The sequence below is a fragment of the Ambystoma mexicanum genome, chromosome 3q, assembly GCF_040938575.1.
Source record: "Ambystoma mexicanum isolate Mex_15411 chromosome 3q, UKY_AmexF1_1, whole genome shotgun sequence".
In the NCBI taxonomy this organism is placed as follows: Eukaryota; Metazoa; Chordata; class Amphibia; order Caudata; family Ambystomatidae; genus Ambystoma; species Ambystoma mexicanum.
This window is the reverse complement of record NC_090926.1, coordinates 778,436,761-778,453,875: the sequence shown is the minus strand read 5'-3', so window position 1 is coordinate 778,453,875 and position 17,115 is coordinate 778,436,761. Positions and strand designations below refer to the sequence as shown.

Below are 17,115 nucleotides of genomic sequence, written 5' to 3'. Positions count from 1 at the left end.
AAGAAAGGAAAATGGAAGTGCACAGGACAGAGTAAGGGTAAAGAGGAAGACATTTAGTATAGGGGACACAATAGAGGTACAGATGATAAGGGTACATAGATTAGAGAGTAGGTGTAGAAAAAAGAGCAAGGGAATTGATGAGAGAGATGGACAGATGGGTAGTAGTAGGAAAAACAAATAGAGCAAGCGAGCACTGGAACAAAAATAATAAGTGCAAAAATAGAAGTTTAAGGAAAGAGAGGAGAACACTGGATAGACAAAGAGGATAGGTGATGGTACAGGGGAATGAAGAGGTTTGAGGGGAAGAATTAGAAAAATAGAGAAGCTGAAAGGTGATATGTGAATACTGAAATGGGTGAGATGCAGAGAAAATATATCAAACAGTAAGTAGCCCTACTATAACAATACTGCCAAGAACTGGAAAAACAAGTACTCATTTTAGCCACATTAGTACATACTATTAGATTTACATTTTTTCTAAATAAATGTGAACCTATTTCAACACAATTGCATAGTTGGGGAAAGGAAGTGTATAAACACGAGAAACAATCTTACTTTGGCAATTAATTCAAAAATGTTTTTAATTGTAAATAAATTTTAAAAAGATTAAAAATATATCCAAACAGATACATGAGACCAATCTCTAAACATAAGAAAAACAGAATCGAATTATGTCTCAGTTGTGTTCCTGACACAATCATGTCTCTGGTATTACTTCCCTAAATCACAAGACCTACACAATGATGATGAATTCCCACATTTTGTTTCTTAAAATGTCAACATGGTGTTTGGCCTGTTAAGAGCTAACTTGGTTGCCCAGAAATAGCTTAGGCCTTCATCAGGAGAGTTTCTATTCATGTACAACTTCTGAGTGGCCGTGTAAATCATAGGTGCATTCTTGCTTCTGAAGAAGAAATAATAATGTTTATTGTAAGTCACTCCTCACAATTCTCAATTGAAAAATCTTATCATTCCTAAACGATCATATATGCAATTTAATACAAGTTGCCTGGGTGGTCAAGACTGTGTACCAGGTTTCACAATAGAGAATGGTAGCAGGCATCAGAGACAAATATAAAAAGAAAGAAGAAAGCAAGAAGAAATAGTATGGGAAATGAGACAGCACAACAGACAGGAATGAGACAGCACAAGAGAAACCAAACAGATACCTTTTGAAGGGGGTGAAGTGGCTGTTGGAAGATCTGTTTCTCCATTGATGACTTGGCCTTCAATTAATTTCTTGTATAAATTGATGACACGGGACAAGTTGTCACTGGCCTGCAAAATATCTCCTAAAACACAATTACAAGTTAAAAATACAATATTGGCCTCTTTCCACCGACATAAAATTATTCTTTTGGATCTGAGGAAATCTGCCTGTTTACCTAAACTGTCATCATTATCTTCGGTTTCACTGGCCATTTTGAATAACATTAATCGTTTGAGTTCACACCTTTCGAGCAGTTCCTGAGAAGTAAACACAGTGTCAGCCAAACAAAGGAAAGGGTATGTTCATGTAAAACAAGTTCTCCAGCATTGGCACTGTTCATAAATGTACAATATTTGAATGGTTCCCCTACCCTTGCTGGGAATCTTTTGCCTATTTTGCATAAACCACAGTATAAAGCATTTAAATAGTAATACATCCATGTCATTTAAGCCTTTATTCACACCCGTCTATACGAGAAGAAATGTAAAGCTCTTCCTAAAAGGCCATTCAAGGTTCAAATAGCAACGTGTTTGGTGTCAGAAATGTGAGGCGGACAACTTTGTAAAGTGTTTTCAACATATGCCATTTCATTAAATAAAAAGGTCGGATAAACGCCTCACCATCTCTACCCTGACGAGGATTTCCCTGCCTAAAATAAACTAAAGGAAACACTCTAACAAAGGATATCTGTCCCTCACACATATATAAAGTAAATCAACATGGAAATGCATGGCAGTTGAAAAGGTAACACAAATATAACAGTTAAATTCACAGAATGATCACAGTCTCTCCTTATAATCTGGGTAAATTCCCCTTCCCCAGATTCAAGCCCAACACCGTTCTTTGAAACTCTAAATTAACAACAGAAAGTTCCAACACTCTAGTGATTCAACAAAGAAAACTGTAGTTTCTTTCTCTTCCTTGAGTAATATTCAGGATTATCTTCTTCACATAAAGAACCTTTTCTTAGTTCATCAAAAGGAACAATTGTCTTTGTCAGGCTGATTTGCCACAGTTGAGTATTTCAGAAGAAATGGAACTCTTCAACAACTGTGTTAGTTCTCCCTTCAGCACCACAGATAACATACATTGGGCCTCATTATGAGTCTGCCAGTCCAGAATCCGTTGTTTCCGTGAAGGCAGTGACACCGTTACCGCGTCCGCAAGCATGCAGAAATAAGGTGCGATTACGGTTTGCCGGTCGAGCGCAGCAGATCATTGCGGAAATGGTGACACCGCCAGCACGGAAACACCCACGGACATGGATGCACCGTGAACCACAGCAGTGGTATATCCGTTTCTGCCTCTGCCGTCACGGAAATGGAAATACCGGTTCCGGAAACACTGCGATTGCAAAAACCGGAAGGAGAGTGGCAGCCATTACTTAAACCACAATCCACTGCCATCATCTGAGACCACAGGGTCTACTACATCTGGGAACTGCTACAATCTACCAGTACAATGGCATCACGCATCCCAGCCACCTGACAGCGGAAGCCACACTTCAGTGAGCCCGAGTTGACTGTGTTCGTGGAGCACATTGTGGAACATGCCCCTATGCTCTTCAGCGCTGACCAAAGGCGCAGCACCCAGCAGCGCTGCAAAGAGATCTGGGCGGAAGCAGCACGAAAGTGCACCGCTGTTGGAGTGACTGTGTGCACGGTCAAGGATTGCCACCAGCGGTGGAATGATCTCCGGCTGCGAGTGCGCAACCTAATTACAGCACACCACCAGCACAGCACTGGCACAGGTGGAGGGCCTGCATCACCCCTGAAGCTCCAGTCATGGGAGGAGAGGTGTAGCAGTGTCCTGCACCTCAAAGGAATCCAGGGTGTAGGCGATGCCGAGGCCGGAGTCAGCCCAACTGGCGATGCTGGTAAGTACACAGAGTTGAAAGCCATGAGTGTGAATGTACCTCCCCAGCCAGGCCCCGAGTGACCTGACGCATCCACCAATGACCCACTCACCCCCACCCCCCGCCAAGCCCAGAGTGACCCGACACATCCACCAATGACCCACTCACCCCCCCCCCAGCCAGGCCCGATTGACCCGACGCATCCACCAATGACCCACTCACCTTCCCCGCCAGGCCGCGAGTGACGTGACGTATCCACCAATGACCAACTCACCGCCCCCGACCCCCAGCCAGGCCCAGAGAGTGACCCAATGCATCCACCAATCACCCACTCACACCCCCGTCCAGCCAGGCCCTGAGTGACCCGACGCATCCACCAATGACACAGGCCACACTTAACAAGCACAAGAGACATGCCCCCAGGACATGCAGACAGCGTGTGACTGAGTACAAGTTGAGACACACACACACACCTGAGTGCATCACCCGTCAAATGTGTGTACATGCAAGTGGCCAGAGATTGCGGAGTGTGTTGCATGTGATGGACCCATTCACATCCCACCACACAACTAACAGCATACCCTACATTCCCCCACAGGCACATCAATCGACAGTGATACTGCGCAACAGGCCACACCACGTCCTCCTGCACATGGCCGACGTAACCGCCCATCGCAGGATGCCACTGCCAGCACCTCTGCAACATAGTTATCGGCAACACCGACATTGGCCATGGATACTCCTATCCCTGCTGAAACCCCGGGGCTGCCTGTTGCCACAGATGCAACACTTGCTTCCACATCAGCCGCACACATCAGTGCCTGTCCTGTTGCCACTGTGGAATAGAATTCACGTAGCTGCAACAGTGCACCGGTTGCACAATCCTACGATGCACCAGATGACCTGTCAGCGCCCGCCTCCAGCGCATAGAGCAACACCAGGCCAGCCTCACACAGCATGTCGAGAAACAACTGGAGGAGGCTAAACTGCAGCGCGAGGAGGCAAGGTTGCAGCGCGAGGAGGCAAGGATGCAGAGTGAGACCACAGCCATCTCTGTGCGCAGGCTGTCAAGGGCAATAGGCTGATTTGCAACAACTAACGTGACCCTGTCATGGCGTGTGAGGGAGGGGAACAACATAATGTCCTCCATAGCGGAGTCAATGTCGGTGGCCCAACAGGCATTTCTGGGCAATGTGCCAGCTGTAACCCCACTAGTGGCTTCCACAAGCAGCACCCCCTCAAGTTCTGTGGCATGTAGCCCGCGGAGGCGCTTAAGCCGGCTGGCCAGACCCTCCGGGAAGGACACAACTCCTACAAGCATGGTCGGAAATAGTGCAATAAACATTGGACTGTCGTCTGCACAGTTGGGATGGGGTTGCTGTATGGGGGTGGGTACGCTGGGGAGGTCCATAGTGGGGCTAGTTGGTTGGGGCCTTGGTACGTTGGAGAGGTGGTGAGGTCCTTAGTAGGGTTAGTTGGGCGGGGGCCTGGTTGGGGGTGGGTACATTGGGGAGGTGGGTGGGCACGGGTGTTCTACTTTTCCATCCAATTCCCCTCACCCCTGTATTGTTGAGAATAAAATGTTGTGCAAATTCAAGTGACGAGTGGACATCCATGATTTCATGTGTATTCAATCCATTTAATGTCGTGCAAAATACATGATTTACATGATGTGCATGTACAGTGTCTCAAAAGAAATTGTGAATGAGTGCTGCCCGTGCTTGTTGCCAATCCTGGGCACTCCTTCTTGGTTGCCTCTATCCCATCACCACCATCGTCACCATCATCACCATCATCCTCTGTGTCCGGGGGCAGTGCAATGTTCCTGCGTATGCACAGATTGTGCAACATGGCACATTCAAGCACTATTCTCCTCGTCTTTACTGGGCTGTACAGCAATGATCCACCAGATCGGCTCAAGTAGCAGAACCTGGCTTTGAGTAATCCAAAGGTACGCTCTATCATGCCACGTGTGCATATGTGTGCCCTGTTGTAGGCCTCCTCATGCCTGTTCCTTGTCTTCGTATGGGCGTCATCAGCCATGGTGTGAGTGCATATCTTGTATCACCTACATGGGAGTGGAAGCAAGTGCACATGTCAGTGTTCGTGGTTTCGTAGTCAGTTTCAAATACAGTGCAATCATGTACCGTTTGTGGATCTGTCATATGGGGCATCTTGTGATCGGAATTGGAGCACAATACCATTCCGGGGCCATTGATGGTCACATTGGTGCATTGGTATTGGGCAACGGCTTGTTGCGCGCATCTCGATGCCCGTGAGTTCATGTGTGGTTGGTGACAATGGCATTGTGCTGTGATCGCCACACATGCACCAGTCAGACAATGTTCACTGTGATTTTGTGGTCAATGCACACTGCCGGGTAAACCCACATTGTGTGCATTGTGGGTGCACAGAAGCAATGGGCGGACAAGGGACCCACATCCTCATGTCGGCCTTGCGTGTTGTGCAACATGTCTAGGGTGTGCATGGCCGTTTGCGGGGGAGGTACTTGCACACTGTGGCATTTTGGAATGTGAAGAGATGTGTGGGGTGTGGTGACTGTCCATGCCCTTGCCTAGGGGTCATGCATTGGCAATCCTACTTACCCAATAGCCACGTGCTTTGACCTGCACAATGTTCCATGTGGCAATGTCGAATTCCGCAGGAGAATCGAGTCATGTGTTGACCCCGGGAAACATGCACAGCAATGGGTAATCACTTGCCCAGCATCACATACCATCTGGACATTCAGTGAGTGGTATTGCGGTACACCGCCTCCATTGCATGTGGAATTGTCAGCTCCATGTGGGTGCAGTCTAATGCACCTATGCAATTTGGCATGCCGGCGATGGCATGGAAGGCCCACTTGGTGGCAATGACCTGGGCAGGGGTATGGGGGAGGGAAATGTACTCTGATGCATGGGTCAGCAGCGCATCCAGTACCTGGTCAAGTATTCTGGAGAAACATGGTTGTGACAGCCCGTGCAGCTCACCGACAGTGTGCCGATATGTTCCAGTTCCAAGGAAATGCAGTACCAAGACTACCTTCAGCAGGGAGGGATTGCAGTCCGGATGCCGATGCGGCTGCTGATGTCCACCTCGATCAGGGTGACGATGGACATTATTTTTTTATTTTTTGAACTTTTATTTTTCAGTTAACAAAATATATATACAGTAAACATTATCACACAAACCCATAAAGCATAATAGTTAAGAAGCAATCAATTACAAAACTATGTACACCCCCACCATCCCCACCCCCACACATAAATATCATCAAACTAGTATAACAATATACATTTTCCCCAGATTTTATCAAACAAACCAATCTTCCCCTCTCTCCTGTACAGCACCCTTTCCAATTCTGCCAAATCGTGCATTTCACTTATCCACGACTCAATGTTCAAGGTCAAAGTAGTTTTCCAGTTGCGCAAAATTATCTTCGTACCCATCATGGTTCCCCTGAACAACCATTTCTTCTGACATTGTGTAAGATCGTCCAAAATGTCATCACTTCCCAAGATCACCATACTGAAATCCAAGGCTGGCAACCCCTCAATCACCCAATCACACACCTGATCAACCTCATTCCAAAACAACCTCACCAACCTACAATCCCACAGCATGTGTTCCAACGTACCCGTTCCATGTACACATCTCCAGCAATCCGAACTTCCCAACATCCCTCTTCTCTACATTTTTTCAGGTGACCAATAAATCCGATTAAGGATTTTAATCTGTCTTGACCTCTCCGTAAGTCCCAAAGAGCACAGCTTAACATTCATACACATGCAATGCCACAAGTCCTCAGAGATATCCAAACCAATCCTTCTACTCCATTCTTCTCTCAGTAAATCATTACCTCTGTAATTTGACACAATCGCCATATATACTCTGCTGGCCAATCCACCTACCCCTCCGATCGCTTTCCTCGTAAACAGATCCAAATTGACTCTTTTCAACAAGTCAAATTGACCAATCGCTTTTTTAAGTTTTCTGTAATCCGATACCTTAAAGTTTTCAATTTTAAAGCACTTTTGTACTTCACTCGCTGTCATCCAGACCTCATTCTTCAACAGATCAGATATAAAATGAACACCTCCCAGAAACCAATCCGCCCAGAAAACAACATTACAACTTATCTTAATTGAAGGATTCATCCAAATCGAGGTTCCAGATTTCTTAAGAGCATCAACTCCCAAGAAATCACACAAGTTCTTTCACGACTTCCTCAAGCATTCAATTAAAAGATCCTTTCCACAGCACCGTCTTGATGTAGAGGTTAGTACAGCCTTTGGTGTCAATGGACCATTGAAACTAGTCTCATCTACTACCCACTCATCCTGAGTATCTTCCATGAAGGGAACCAAAAAATTAGATAAATAGGCCAGATGATAGGCTCTAAAGTTAGGAACCCCCAAACCTCCTCTTGTCAACGGTAATTGTAATTTCCACAGCTTCAGTCTTGGTTTCTTTTTATGACACTGTCAAAGGAAGCATACTTAGTACATAGTTAACCTTTGGGACTGCAACCATCTTCAATGCATTCACCTTGACCCAAAGCGACAGATTCGACAAGCTCCATCTCTCCAAATCATCTCTCAATGTGTTACAAACAATTTTCATATTCTCTGACACCATATCTTTAATCTCAGGCACCAGCCAAATTCCCAAATACAGCAACCTATCACTACACCACCTAAATCCCAAATCAGTTATGAACTGTCTCTCAATAATGTGCGTTAAAGGCATGATCTCTGATTTTGTCCAATTAATTTTATAAGCTGAACACAGCTGAAAGTCGGCCATTATCTCTATGAGGGCCGGAATAGATCTCTCCAGGTCCCTAAGAACTAGGAGCATATCATCAGCAAACACCCAAATTATCTGCTGCAACCCCCAGCTCGAAAGTCCCTTCATCCTATCCTCAATTCTGATAAAAGCAGCTAGCGGTTCTAAAGCAATCATAAAGAGGAGCGGCGACAGTGGGCATCCCTGCCTAGTTCCTCTTTCTAAATTGAGTTTCGTCAATCTTATACCATTAGTGTTGACTTTAGCTGTAAGATTGGGATAAAGCAATCTAATCCACGACACAACATTTTCTCCAAAACCCATTTTAACCAGCACTGAGAAGAGGGAATTCCAGTTTACCCTGTCGAAAGCTTTCTCTGTATCAAGCGACAGAACAGCACATTCATCTGGTTGATCCCTTGCCTTTGAAATTGTGTTAAACAGTCTTCTGATATTGCTGGAAGTCTCCCCTCCCTTCAAAAAACCCGACTGATCCCTATGAATTAACAACGGAAGCAGATTCTCCAACCTCAACGTCAAAATCTTAGCAAGAATTTTATTGTCGGTATTTATGAGACTTATAGGTCTGTAGCTCGTTGGCAAGGTGTCATCTTTTCCCTTTTTCGGGTAGACAGAGATGATAGCATGTCTAGTAGACTCTGATAATGAACCGCTCATCAACGAATCTGTATACATATCTTTCAATAAAGACAAAGCAGAATCCGGTAAAACCTTATAGAATTCAACTGGAAATCATCAGGCCCAGGGGCTTTCCCAGTGTTTAGTTTACCAATTGCCCTCTTCATTTCATCCACTGTAATGTTTTCCTCTAGTAATTTTGAATCACACTCTGCTATCCTTGACAGATCCACCTTGGCCCGAAATCCATCCCCCTTGCCTGTCACATCCAACTCATTTTTGTATAAATTCACATAAAAGTCCTTAAAGACTTTGTTTATCTCCTCAGGATCATAGGTGATTCTGTCATTTTTATCACAAATTGATGTTATGGAACGCTCAGCCTCCCTTTTTCGCAATCTGTAAGCTAACCATCTGTCACACTTTTCCCCTTTCTCGTAATACGCACATTTTAGATAGAAGTTCTTCTGTTCCGTACGTTCATCTATCAGCATTTTCATCTCTCTCTTCAATTCTTTCAGCTCAATCATTGCATCAAAACCCGTTGGGTCGGCTTTGACTCTCTTAGATAATACACTTATCCGTTTCCCTAGTTCAACCCTTCTACTGTCACTCTGTTTTCTCTTCCCACTGGACAAGCCTATCAGATGACCGTGCATCGTACATTTAAATGCTTCCCAAACAATACCAGGATTCAAATCCCCTGTATGATTATCTGATACAAAGCAATCAATCGCTTGTTTTAATTCATCCAAATCCTCTTCTTTCTGCAGTAACGAGCAGTTCATCCTCCACAAAAAATGTTTGACTATCGGCTATCTCAAGCTCAATTGCATCAGTACATGCGCATGATCTGTTAAAAGTATATTACCAATCTTACTCGTTTTATGGGACTCAGTCAACCTCCCAGCAAACAAAAACATGTCAAGTCTAGTGTATACGGAATGTGCACCTGAAAAAAAGTATACTCCCTATTAGATGGATGTTCAAGTCTCCAGCAATCCTTCAGGTTATATTCAAAAAGCAAATCGATCAAGGATAATAATTGTCTATCATTATGTTTATTAGTTGAATTCCTACTCCTGTCCATATTAACATCCAACACAACGTTAAAATCACCACCCAAGTGAATATCCTTAGACCCCAAATCCTGTAAAGTCTGTGCTACCTTCCTAAAAAAGGACCCACCATCTACAGACGGGGCATAGATATTACACAAAGACATTATTTGACCTTGAATGGCCACCAACAAAGCTATCAATCGTCCCTCTTTGTCAGAGATAGCTTTCAAAACCCTACTAGGAGCCTTCTTCCTAATCAGAATCGCCACTCCTTCGAATCAAAAGAAGCACCATAAACAGTCTCCACCCAGCCTTTCTTCAACATGTTCAACTCCTCCTTCTTCAAATGTGTTTCTTGCAAAAAACATACATAACTCATCTAAACAATCCAATACTTTCTTCCTCTTGTTCACATTATTCAATCCATTAACATTCCAAGTCACAACTCGCAGATCTGCATTCATCTTCCCCACTCCACGTCTCTCCCACTGCAAATTACAAATGACATCTTCCAAATTCAATAAATTCTGAAAAGCATATAAATTTACATTCAAGAAGCACCCAATACCCCCCCCCTGAAATAGAAACAGTTAGCGAGCCACAAACCTATGTAACTATACAACCAATACATTTGAAAAATTCCTTGTGTCCTGGCCACCCCTCCCCAATAAAATGAACTCAATAGAATACACTAAATATAATAACATAAAAGCATAAATCCCAATACATCTATTAAAATCTATCACACTCCCCACGTTTGACCCTTTATAGAAATTGAAAAATGCTACCCAAAAACTACCTATCAATATCAACCCCACCACAGCTTCGGAGAACAGCAAACTCGCCACAAGCATGAAACGCACAACAAGGATCGAAATTATATCTGCAGACAGGGCCCCATACCCGGCCGCAATGACTGTCTATAACAAATTACAAATTCATGACCAGCACCGCATCACCCACTTGCGCAAATGTACAGCCCACGCCCACTCATCTAACCAAACACACCTACATAAATCCAAGATAAACAATTGCAAGATCTCCAATATCCTGAATCCCCTAACTTAAAACCAGGACAACAGACCTACGATTATCCAAGTGTTGATGTCCACCTTTTATACCTTTTCCTTCCTCCCGGCCCTCCCAGTCCCTTCAAACCCCCTCATCCCTTCCTACCCACCCTAGCATAACAATCAAAAGTAAAGGTAGACATTTTCCAGCAAACCCACCTGTCCATACCAGTCATCCAACCCATTTGCCCAATCCCCAATAAGAACCACTAGTTGGCATGAAAATCTATTCCACAATGTAACAAACCTAACCCATAAAAGCCAAGTAAGTAAATGTGAGAAGAAACATCTATTTGGTAAACACCCCACAACCACCATCAAAATTGTGTAGCATTAACAAATAACCAGAAAAGTGAGGGAACCCCAGCACGTCACTTGTAAGGTTAATGTTGAAAAATGAAAATGAAAATTGTGGAGAGCCCATCAAAATAGGAACACATATTGCATAAGTCACTACCAGTCCCTTACAAGTCCAGACCATTACATCCGGATCATAGCATCGCAACATACTCAAGCTCCACCGTGTATACCTCCTGGATTCAGCCACAGTCATGAACAAAACTTGAAATTATATCATAACTAAGGCAGACAGATAAATCAGTCGACATTGCGAAAACATGACTATCTGTGATTGAGTGTGATAATAGCACAACAGTGGCAAGATCCACAATAGCGTTCAATGGAAAATATTCAGTCACCTGCGTTGCAGCCCAACGTTAAATACCATTTCCCAGTCATATACAGACCATCTGATGGTAGGCCAGGAGTATTTCAGTACTGAAAAGGTCACTGACGGAATTCTAATCCAAACCCACATCCATTTAATTCATTTTGTATGATATCGCTGTAATACAAGTATCCACCAGCCACTCCATCCAAAATCCATCCATTTGAATATGAAGATGTCCCCTCCCCGGTTAATTGAACCTCCCTCCGATGAGAGATAGTCTGTGAAATATGGGCCAGCATACTGGTAGTGCTATATCAATCGTTAACCGATAGCCTGATAGCATAGTGAACATCATTTTGTGGTAGAACAATCAGACGGGCACCAGATGCAAGCGTTCCTGATCTTTACATATCTATACAACAAAAACCTATTTAGATAGGAAAGTGGCAAAAGGATCCACTAAGAATATAGCCCTCATGTAAAGGTGCCACTAAAATGACGACCTATTAGTCACACAGGGTCCCGTCCTCAGCACCATGCGTGAATTCCGTAATGGCTATTATTTATCTGCATGACCTCAGATGAAACAATGTGTGACAACTCAGCAGTTCCTGGGCCAGCTGATAAACGAAAGCTGTATGGCCCTTGTTAGTGTATTACACATGTTCGCTGCTGAAGGATGTGTCACATACGATTCGCTGCTCTCAACATGTAAATGGAGACCTGCCGGGTCTCATAATGATTTCCTGTGCTCTTCACAGAATACGTGGAACAGGTGGCACACACCAATGCTCGTCACTATCCAATCCTGCACCTCAAGAGCGTTTGTAAATGGGCCGGAGGTGAAAGGGTGTGTTGAAAACAGGCGGCATTCATGACTCACCAGTCCGAGTACCCGGAAGATCTGTCATTATCCGCACCACCAAACGTTAGGCACGGACCTGCTCAGGGCAAAGTAGAAGGCAGGCCCCGCAGCAGGACACAGAAGGGAGCAGCAGCGACCAAACAGGCTGGCGTAGGGGCTGAAGACAACTGATCGTGGCCCTCAGCCAAGGTCCTTCCTTCAAACTCGGAATGATGGCGGAAACTCCAGCGCGTATTGCTGTACGTGCACCAAAGTCAGCTGTTCACGGCCCGATCAAGGTCCCTTCTTCAAACACGGAATCCAAAGCAAGCATCATACATAAAGATGCGCAAGCTCAGTGAATGATTGTTTAAAAATAAAAATCGCTTAACCGAATTTGCACAGCAGCGCCATTTTAAACCTCAAAAAAGCCGTGGCAGGGGAATTCAAAGTTTCAAATGACATTAAAAAATACAAACGTGGGAAGCATAGTAGCACACTAACCTCCAGTCAATTCAATTATGCTTATTATGGAATTGTTCCAACCAAATCACAGCTTCTTTTGGATTCAATGTGGTTTTATCTCCTCCAGGAAGCACCAAAGTCAGCATATTATTTCTGTTTAAGAAAGCTTTCACTCCCACTTGCCTTGCTAAATCCTTAGCTTCCTTAAAGAACTTCCTGATGGCCAAAGACTACTTGGGATAATCAGGATATACAAATATCTGCTTGCCCTTGTAGAAGACATTGCCCATCTTCCTTGCATTTTTCAGAATCTCTTCTTTGACTCTTGTGTACACAAAGGAGATGAGAATTTGTCTTGTTTTAGGCCCATTCCTACTGCCAACAATGTCACCATAACCAATCTGATCACACCTGAAGGCTGTTTTCAAAACATCCATTACCACCTGAAGCATATCTTCAGCACTTCCTTCTTCTATCCCCACCAATCTCAGGTTCTTGTTCCTGCTTCTCAAGTCTAATTACAGACTTTTTTCTCTCCCTTTCTGCACATCATCTTTCAGACTGTTAAAGGCTCGGAAACTACCTTCTATTTCCTTTGGAATTGATGTTGAGCCATTCTCCAAGGCAGAGACACGACCATCTAGTTGTCAGACTTTCAGAGACATATCTTCCATCGCTGATTTAACATCCACCACATCTTGTGCTACTTTACCAAAGTTCTGACCCATTTTCAGTAGCAAAGAGTACATATCCTGGATACTTGGAACCTCACCCATCTCTGGTGTTGATTTGGGCTTCTTGGGGAAAGGATTTTCCGCTGTATCTATTTTCTTTTTTGAGCTCAATATTCAAATAATCACTTAAGGGAGGGAGCCAGGAGCCACAGGATTAAGCTGCTGCCTCTGCTGTTGGCATTCCGGAATCCGACGATGGACATGATTGATGGACGGTCAAGCCGTTACAATGTGTGTATCTGCCCTGGGGTCAGGTTCCAGGGTGAGGCCCTGATGCGGGGTATTGCATGCTGCCTGCGGGGTTGTGCCGGCTGCACATTTATGTTTGCTATGGGTACGGGGTTCGCAATTTGCCGCCTGAGCCTCCTCCTCCTCAGCCCCACTGCTGCCACAATGTGCACTGCTGCCTGCAGATTCAGTAGCCCAAATTCTGCTGCAACGGATGGCTGCATGGTTGTGTTTGGAGGTGGCCTGGGTGTGGGTGTGTGCCTTTTGTAGGCTCCCAGTTGCCTCCAGGGTCCAGCTGGGCTCATTTTATGCATCTGTGGCCTGATTCAGCTCACCTGCCACTGTTTACCGCCAGCTCCGCGGTGCCGGCAGTACCGCCACGGTGTTTCCGCCATTTTTTGGGCAGTGTTTCTGTGTCCATGCCACTCATAATGTGCACGGTGTCACACATTGCCGGTAACTGGTGGTGCGTCACTGTGTCGTCGCGCTGTTTCCACCAATGCTGATTCCGGGTGCATTGTCACCGCAGGAGTGGCTCCGAGGTGATGGTGTTTCCGGGTTCGCAGGTCAGAATTGGCCGGTCCATTTTACCTGCTCCATTAAATTCAGAATGGCGGACTCATAATGAGGTCCATTGTCTTTGTAGCACTCCTACAACATCTAGCTGGTTTACTCCCATGCCAGGCCTACGACTTCAACAGTTTGCCATCCGGGTATGCTCCCCTGCCCAAACAACATTTCACAAACAGTCAGTGCTTCTGTGGTTGGAATCAACTTATAACAGCTTTTCAACAGCTTCACAAAGTTCAGTATTCTGTGGCATTAAAGTTTTAATAACACTTCATGGTACACAAGATTAACTTTGGAGCCTCTGCAAATTATGCTCCCCTCCTTCTTAATAACCTTCCCCTGAAAGAGAAGTTTTCTTGCCACTCTTGTTTCCCCACTGTATAAGTAACCAAACACTGACAAGGATAAAGTCTTACTCTACTTTTGCCTTGGCTTTGGCAATGTGTGTTTACAGTAGCAATTGTTATATGTTTCATAAAGCATGAATAACAAGCTTCACAACCCTTGACCCTTTCATAAGTGCCCTTTCACCTTTGGCAATATCTTAGTTTTTGTTTTCTATTGGCTTGGGAAATGGTTGTATGTATTAGCTATTATCCATATTGCCCCCTAGGGTTGCTGGACTCTCAACAAACTCACACGCTTAAGGTTACAGTAATTTGGTTTGGATTATGATAGCTCTGTATTTAAAATCACGTAACTCTTCCACCCATGCGCAAGTGTGCACACCTGCCTTGAACATGCAAGCAGTCTCGGAGCGCTCCATGCTCCAGGGGCACTGTCAGCTTGTGAATTCATCAGTTAAGCCATGCAGGTCCGGTTCCCTCATCGTCCGCAGGTCTTCTGTTTTCATGGCTCTTCGCATCCCAGCAAACAGCTTCTCCTGATCCGCTGCTGCCCGCGCCACTGGTAACAGGAGCTTCCCTCGCTCTCGAGGCTCTTTGGTGCACACCAGCCACCGGAGACAGCATCCCTTGCTTTCGCTTCCTGCTGCACAGCCTCTGCATGGCAGGTCTTCAGAGAGCAAGCTTCCCTCTTGCACACTTTCTGCTGCACGACCTCTGCACTTACAATGACTGGAGGCACGGACCCTCTCATGACAGGTTACTGTCTTCAACTTAACAGTGGTACCGGTGGCTCCTTCCTCCTCCAATTTCATGGACTGCATTGCTCACTTGCTTTCTTCCTAATGCCCGCACCTGAGGGGGCACATGACCAGGTCCTGCCGCTCAGCCTCCCTGTCCACCACCAGTAGCCTGCATGCCCAGCTGCTACACAGAAACTCAAGGATAACTGCAAGCATACAGCACTGAGGAGGCTGAAGGTCAGATGATTAGGACATATGCCTCAACTGCCCTGTCCACCACCAGTCTCCCACCTTCCCATTCTCCTGCCTTCCCTGCAGCTACATAGGTACACCCCACCAGCTACAGGTTGACAGCATTGAGGAGGTTACTGATCATGTGACCATGTTCTGCCACTCAACTGCCTTGCTAGCCAGCTACTTCACCAGACGTTGTTAAACGTCTTCATCAAAGGACAGACAAAAACAAGGATTTGGGCGGTTTAGGCCTGATCAGGCCATGAGCCAGTTAGTCTGCCCCTCACACATCAGATGGACATCACCATGAGTCTTCTGCCACTGCAGCCTTACCTTTCCTCTCCAGGGTTTGCACAGCTAGGTGCACAATGAAGCCCTGAAGAGCTACCTTGATAAACCTCATCAACATCCCCCTATGTGCTGATTAACGCCTACTGTGTTGTTGCTCATTACACAAATATTGCCAACCTCATATTTTACAATAATCCTGATGACCTTTTTAATCACAGAAACCTGGTTCACACCCACCTCCTCCCACATCTGTGACATCCTCCTTCCTCATGGTACTGTATCCAACATACTGACAGGGAAATCCAGAGGGGGGGGTGCAAACCTCTCTCCTCTGTATCAATTTCCTTCTCTATTAACATCTTTCCTCGAGACTTCAATGTCCCTGAGGCTCAAAATTCAGAACACTGGCATGACTCCCTACTCTCCCTGACCAACTCCATGGATATCAACATGACATACTGTCCCCTACAAATGAAAGGCCACATGCTCTAACCCACACATGTGAGAGGCCACACGCCCTACCTTGTCTTTTCGTCCTCCATGCTAATTTCCTGCACTGACCCACTATCTCTCAACTGGGCTGACCACACCGTGATCCCCCTACTCTTATCACACACATCATTGACACATAAAGGCCAGTCTAAAGCACAGTGACTGAACACCAGTCATTCAAGAACCCTCCACTAGATATCGTAGGGGCCCCCTTTGCGACAGTCACCATCAAATAGGAATCATATAATCACCCCACCAAGGAGGTAGGCAATGCTTATGCACCCGTAAAGGCAAGCCACACCAAAAGTCAAACAATCATGGTACAAGCCCAAGTTTGCCTCCAATAAACACTTGATCAGAACATTAGAAAAGCTGTGGAGCAAAAACTCCAGCTTGGCGTATCACACAACTCACATCCCTGTGTACTCAATGCAGACACACACTCTCCATGGCTAAGACTGCTTACTACACTTCCACCATAGAGGCAGCCTCTAGCAGGAGCAAAGCTCTATTCAAAGTAGTCAAGCATTGTGCCAATCCCACACTCAACCATGAGGGCCCGGTTTCACAAGTAAAATGTGATGAAATCAATACCTTCTTCATAACCAACATTTTAAAGAAATCAGGACTTTCATCCACACCTCCAAGTTGGACTAGGGTCCACTTTCCAGCCCATCCTGCACTGTCCCCCCTTGGACCAACTTCACACCCCACTCTCCAAGAATCCCACCACTTACACAGAAAATGCTGCCACGGCCTCCCTTAACAAACAATTCACCGGCCTACTGCTGTATATGCTCATTTCAAAATGCACTCGAAACAGCCTGATACAAAACCTCTTAAAGTAGCTCAAACTCAATCCATGCTTGACATG

At 45.3% G+C, this 17,115-nt stretch overlaps 1 protein-coding gene across 3 annotated transcripts in view; it reads right to left on the bottom strand.

The window, feature by feature from the left end:
* Nucleotides 1-17,115, bottom strand: part of GGA3 (golgi associated, gamma adaptin ear containing, ARF binding protein 3) — a 1,381,263-nt gene that overhangs the window by 302,633 nt on the left and 1,061,515 nt on the right. For all 3 annotated transcript variants that reach the window (XM_069654818.1, XM_069654819.1, XM_069654820.1), the window contains 2 exons: nucleotides 1,386-1,467; nucleotides 1,170-1,292 (listed from right to left, as the gene is read on the bottom strand). In XM_069654818.1, coding sequence (XP_069510919.1) covers nucleotides 1,170-1,292; nucleotides 1,386-1,467 — 205 coding nt within the window. The remainder of the gene's footprint in view (nucleotides 1-1,169; nucleotides 1,293-1,385; nucleotides 1,468-17,115) is intronic.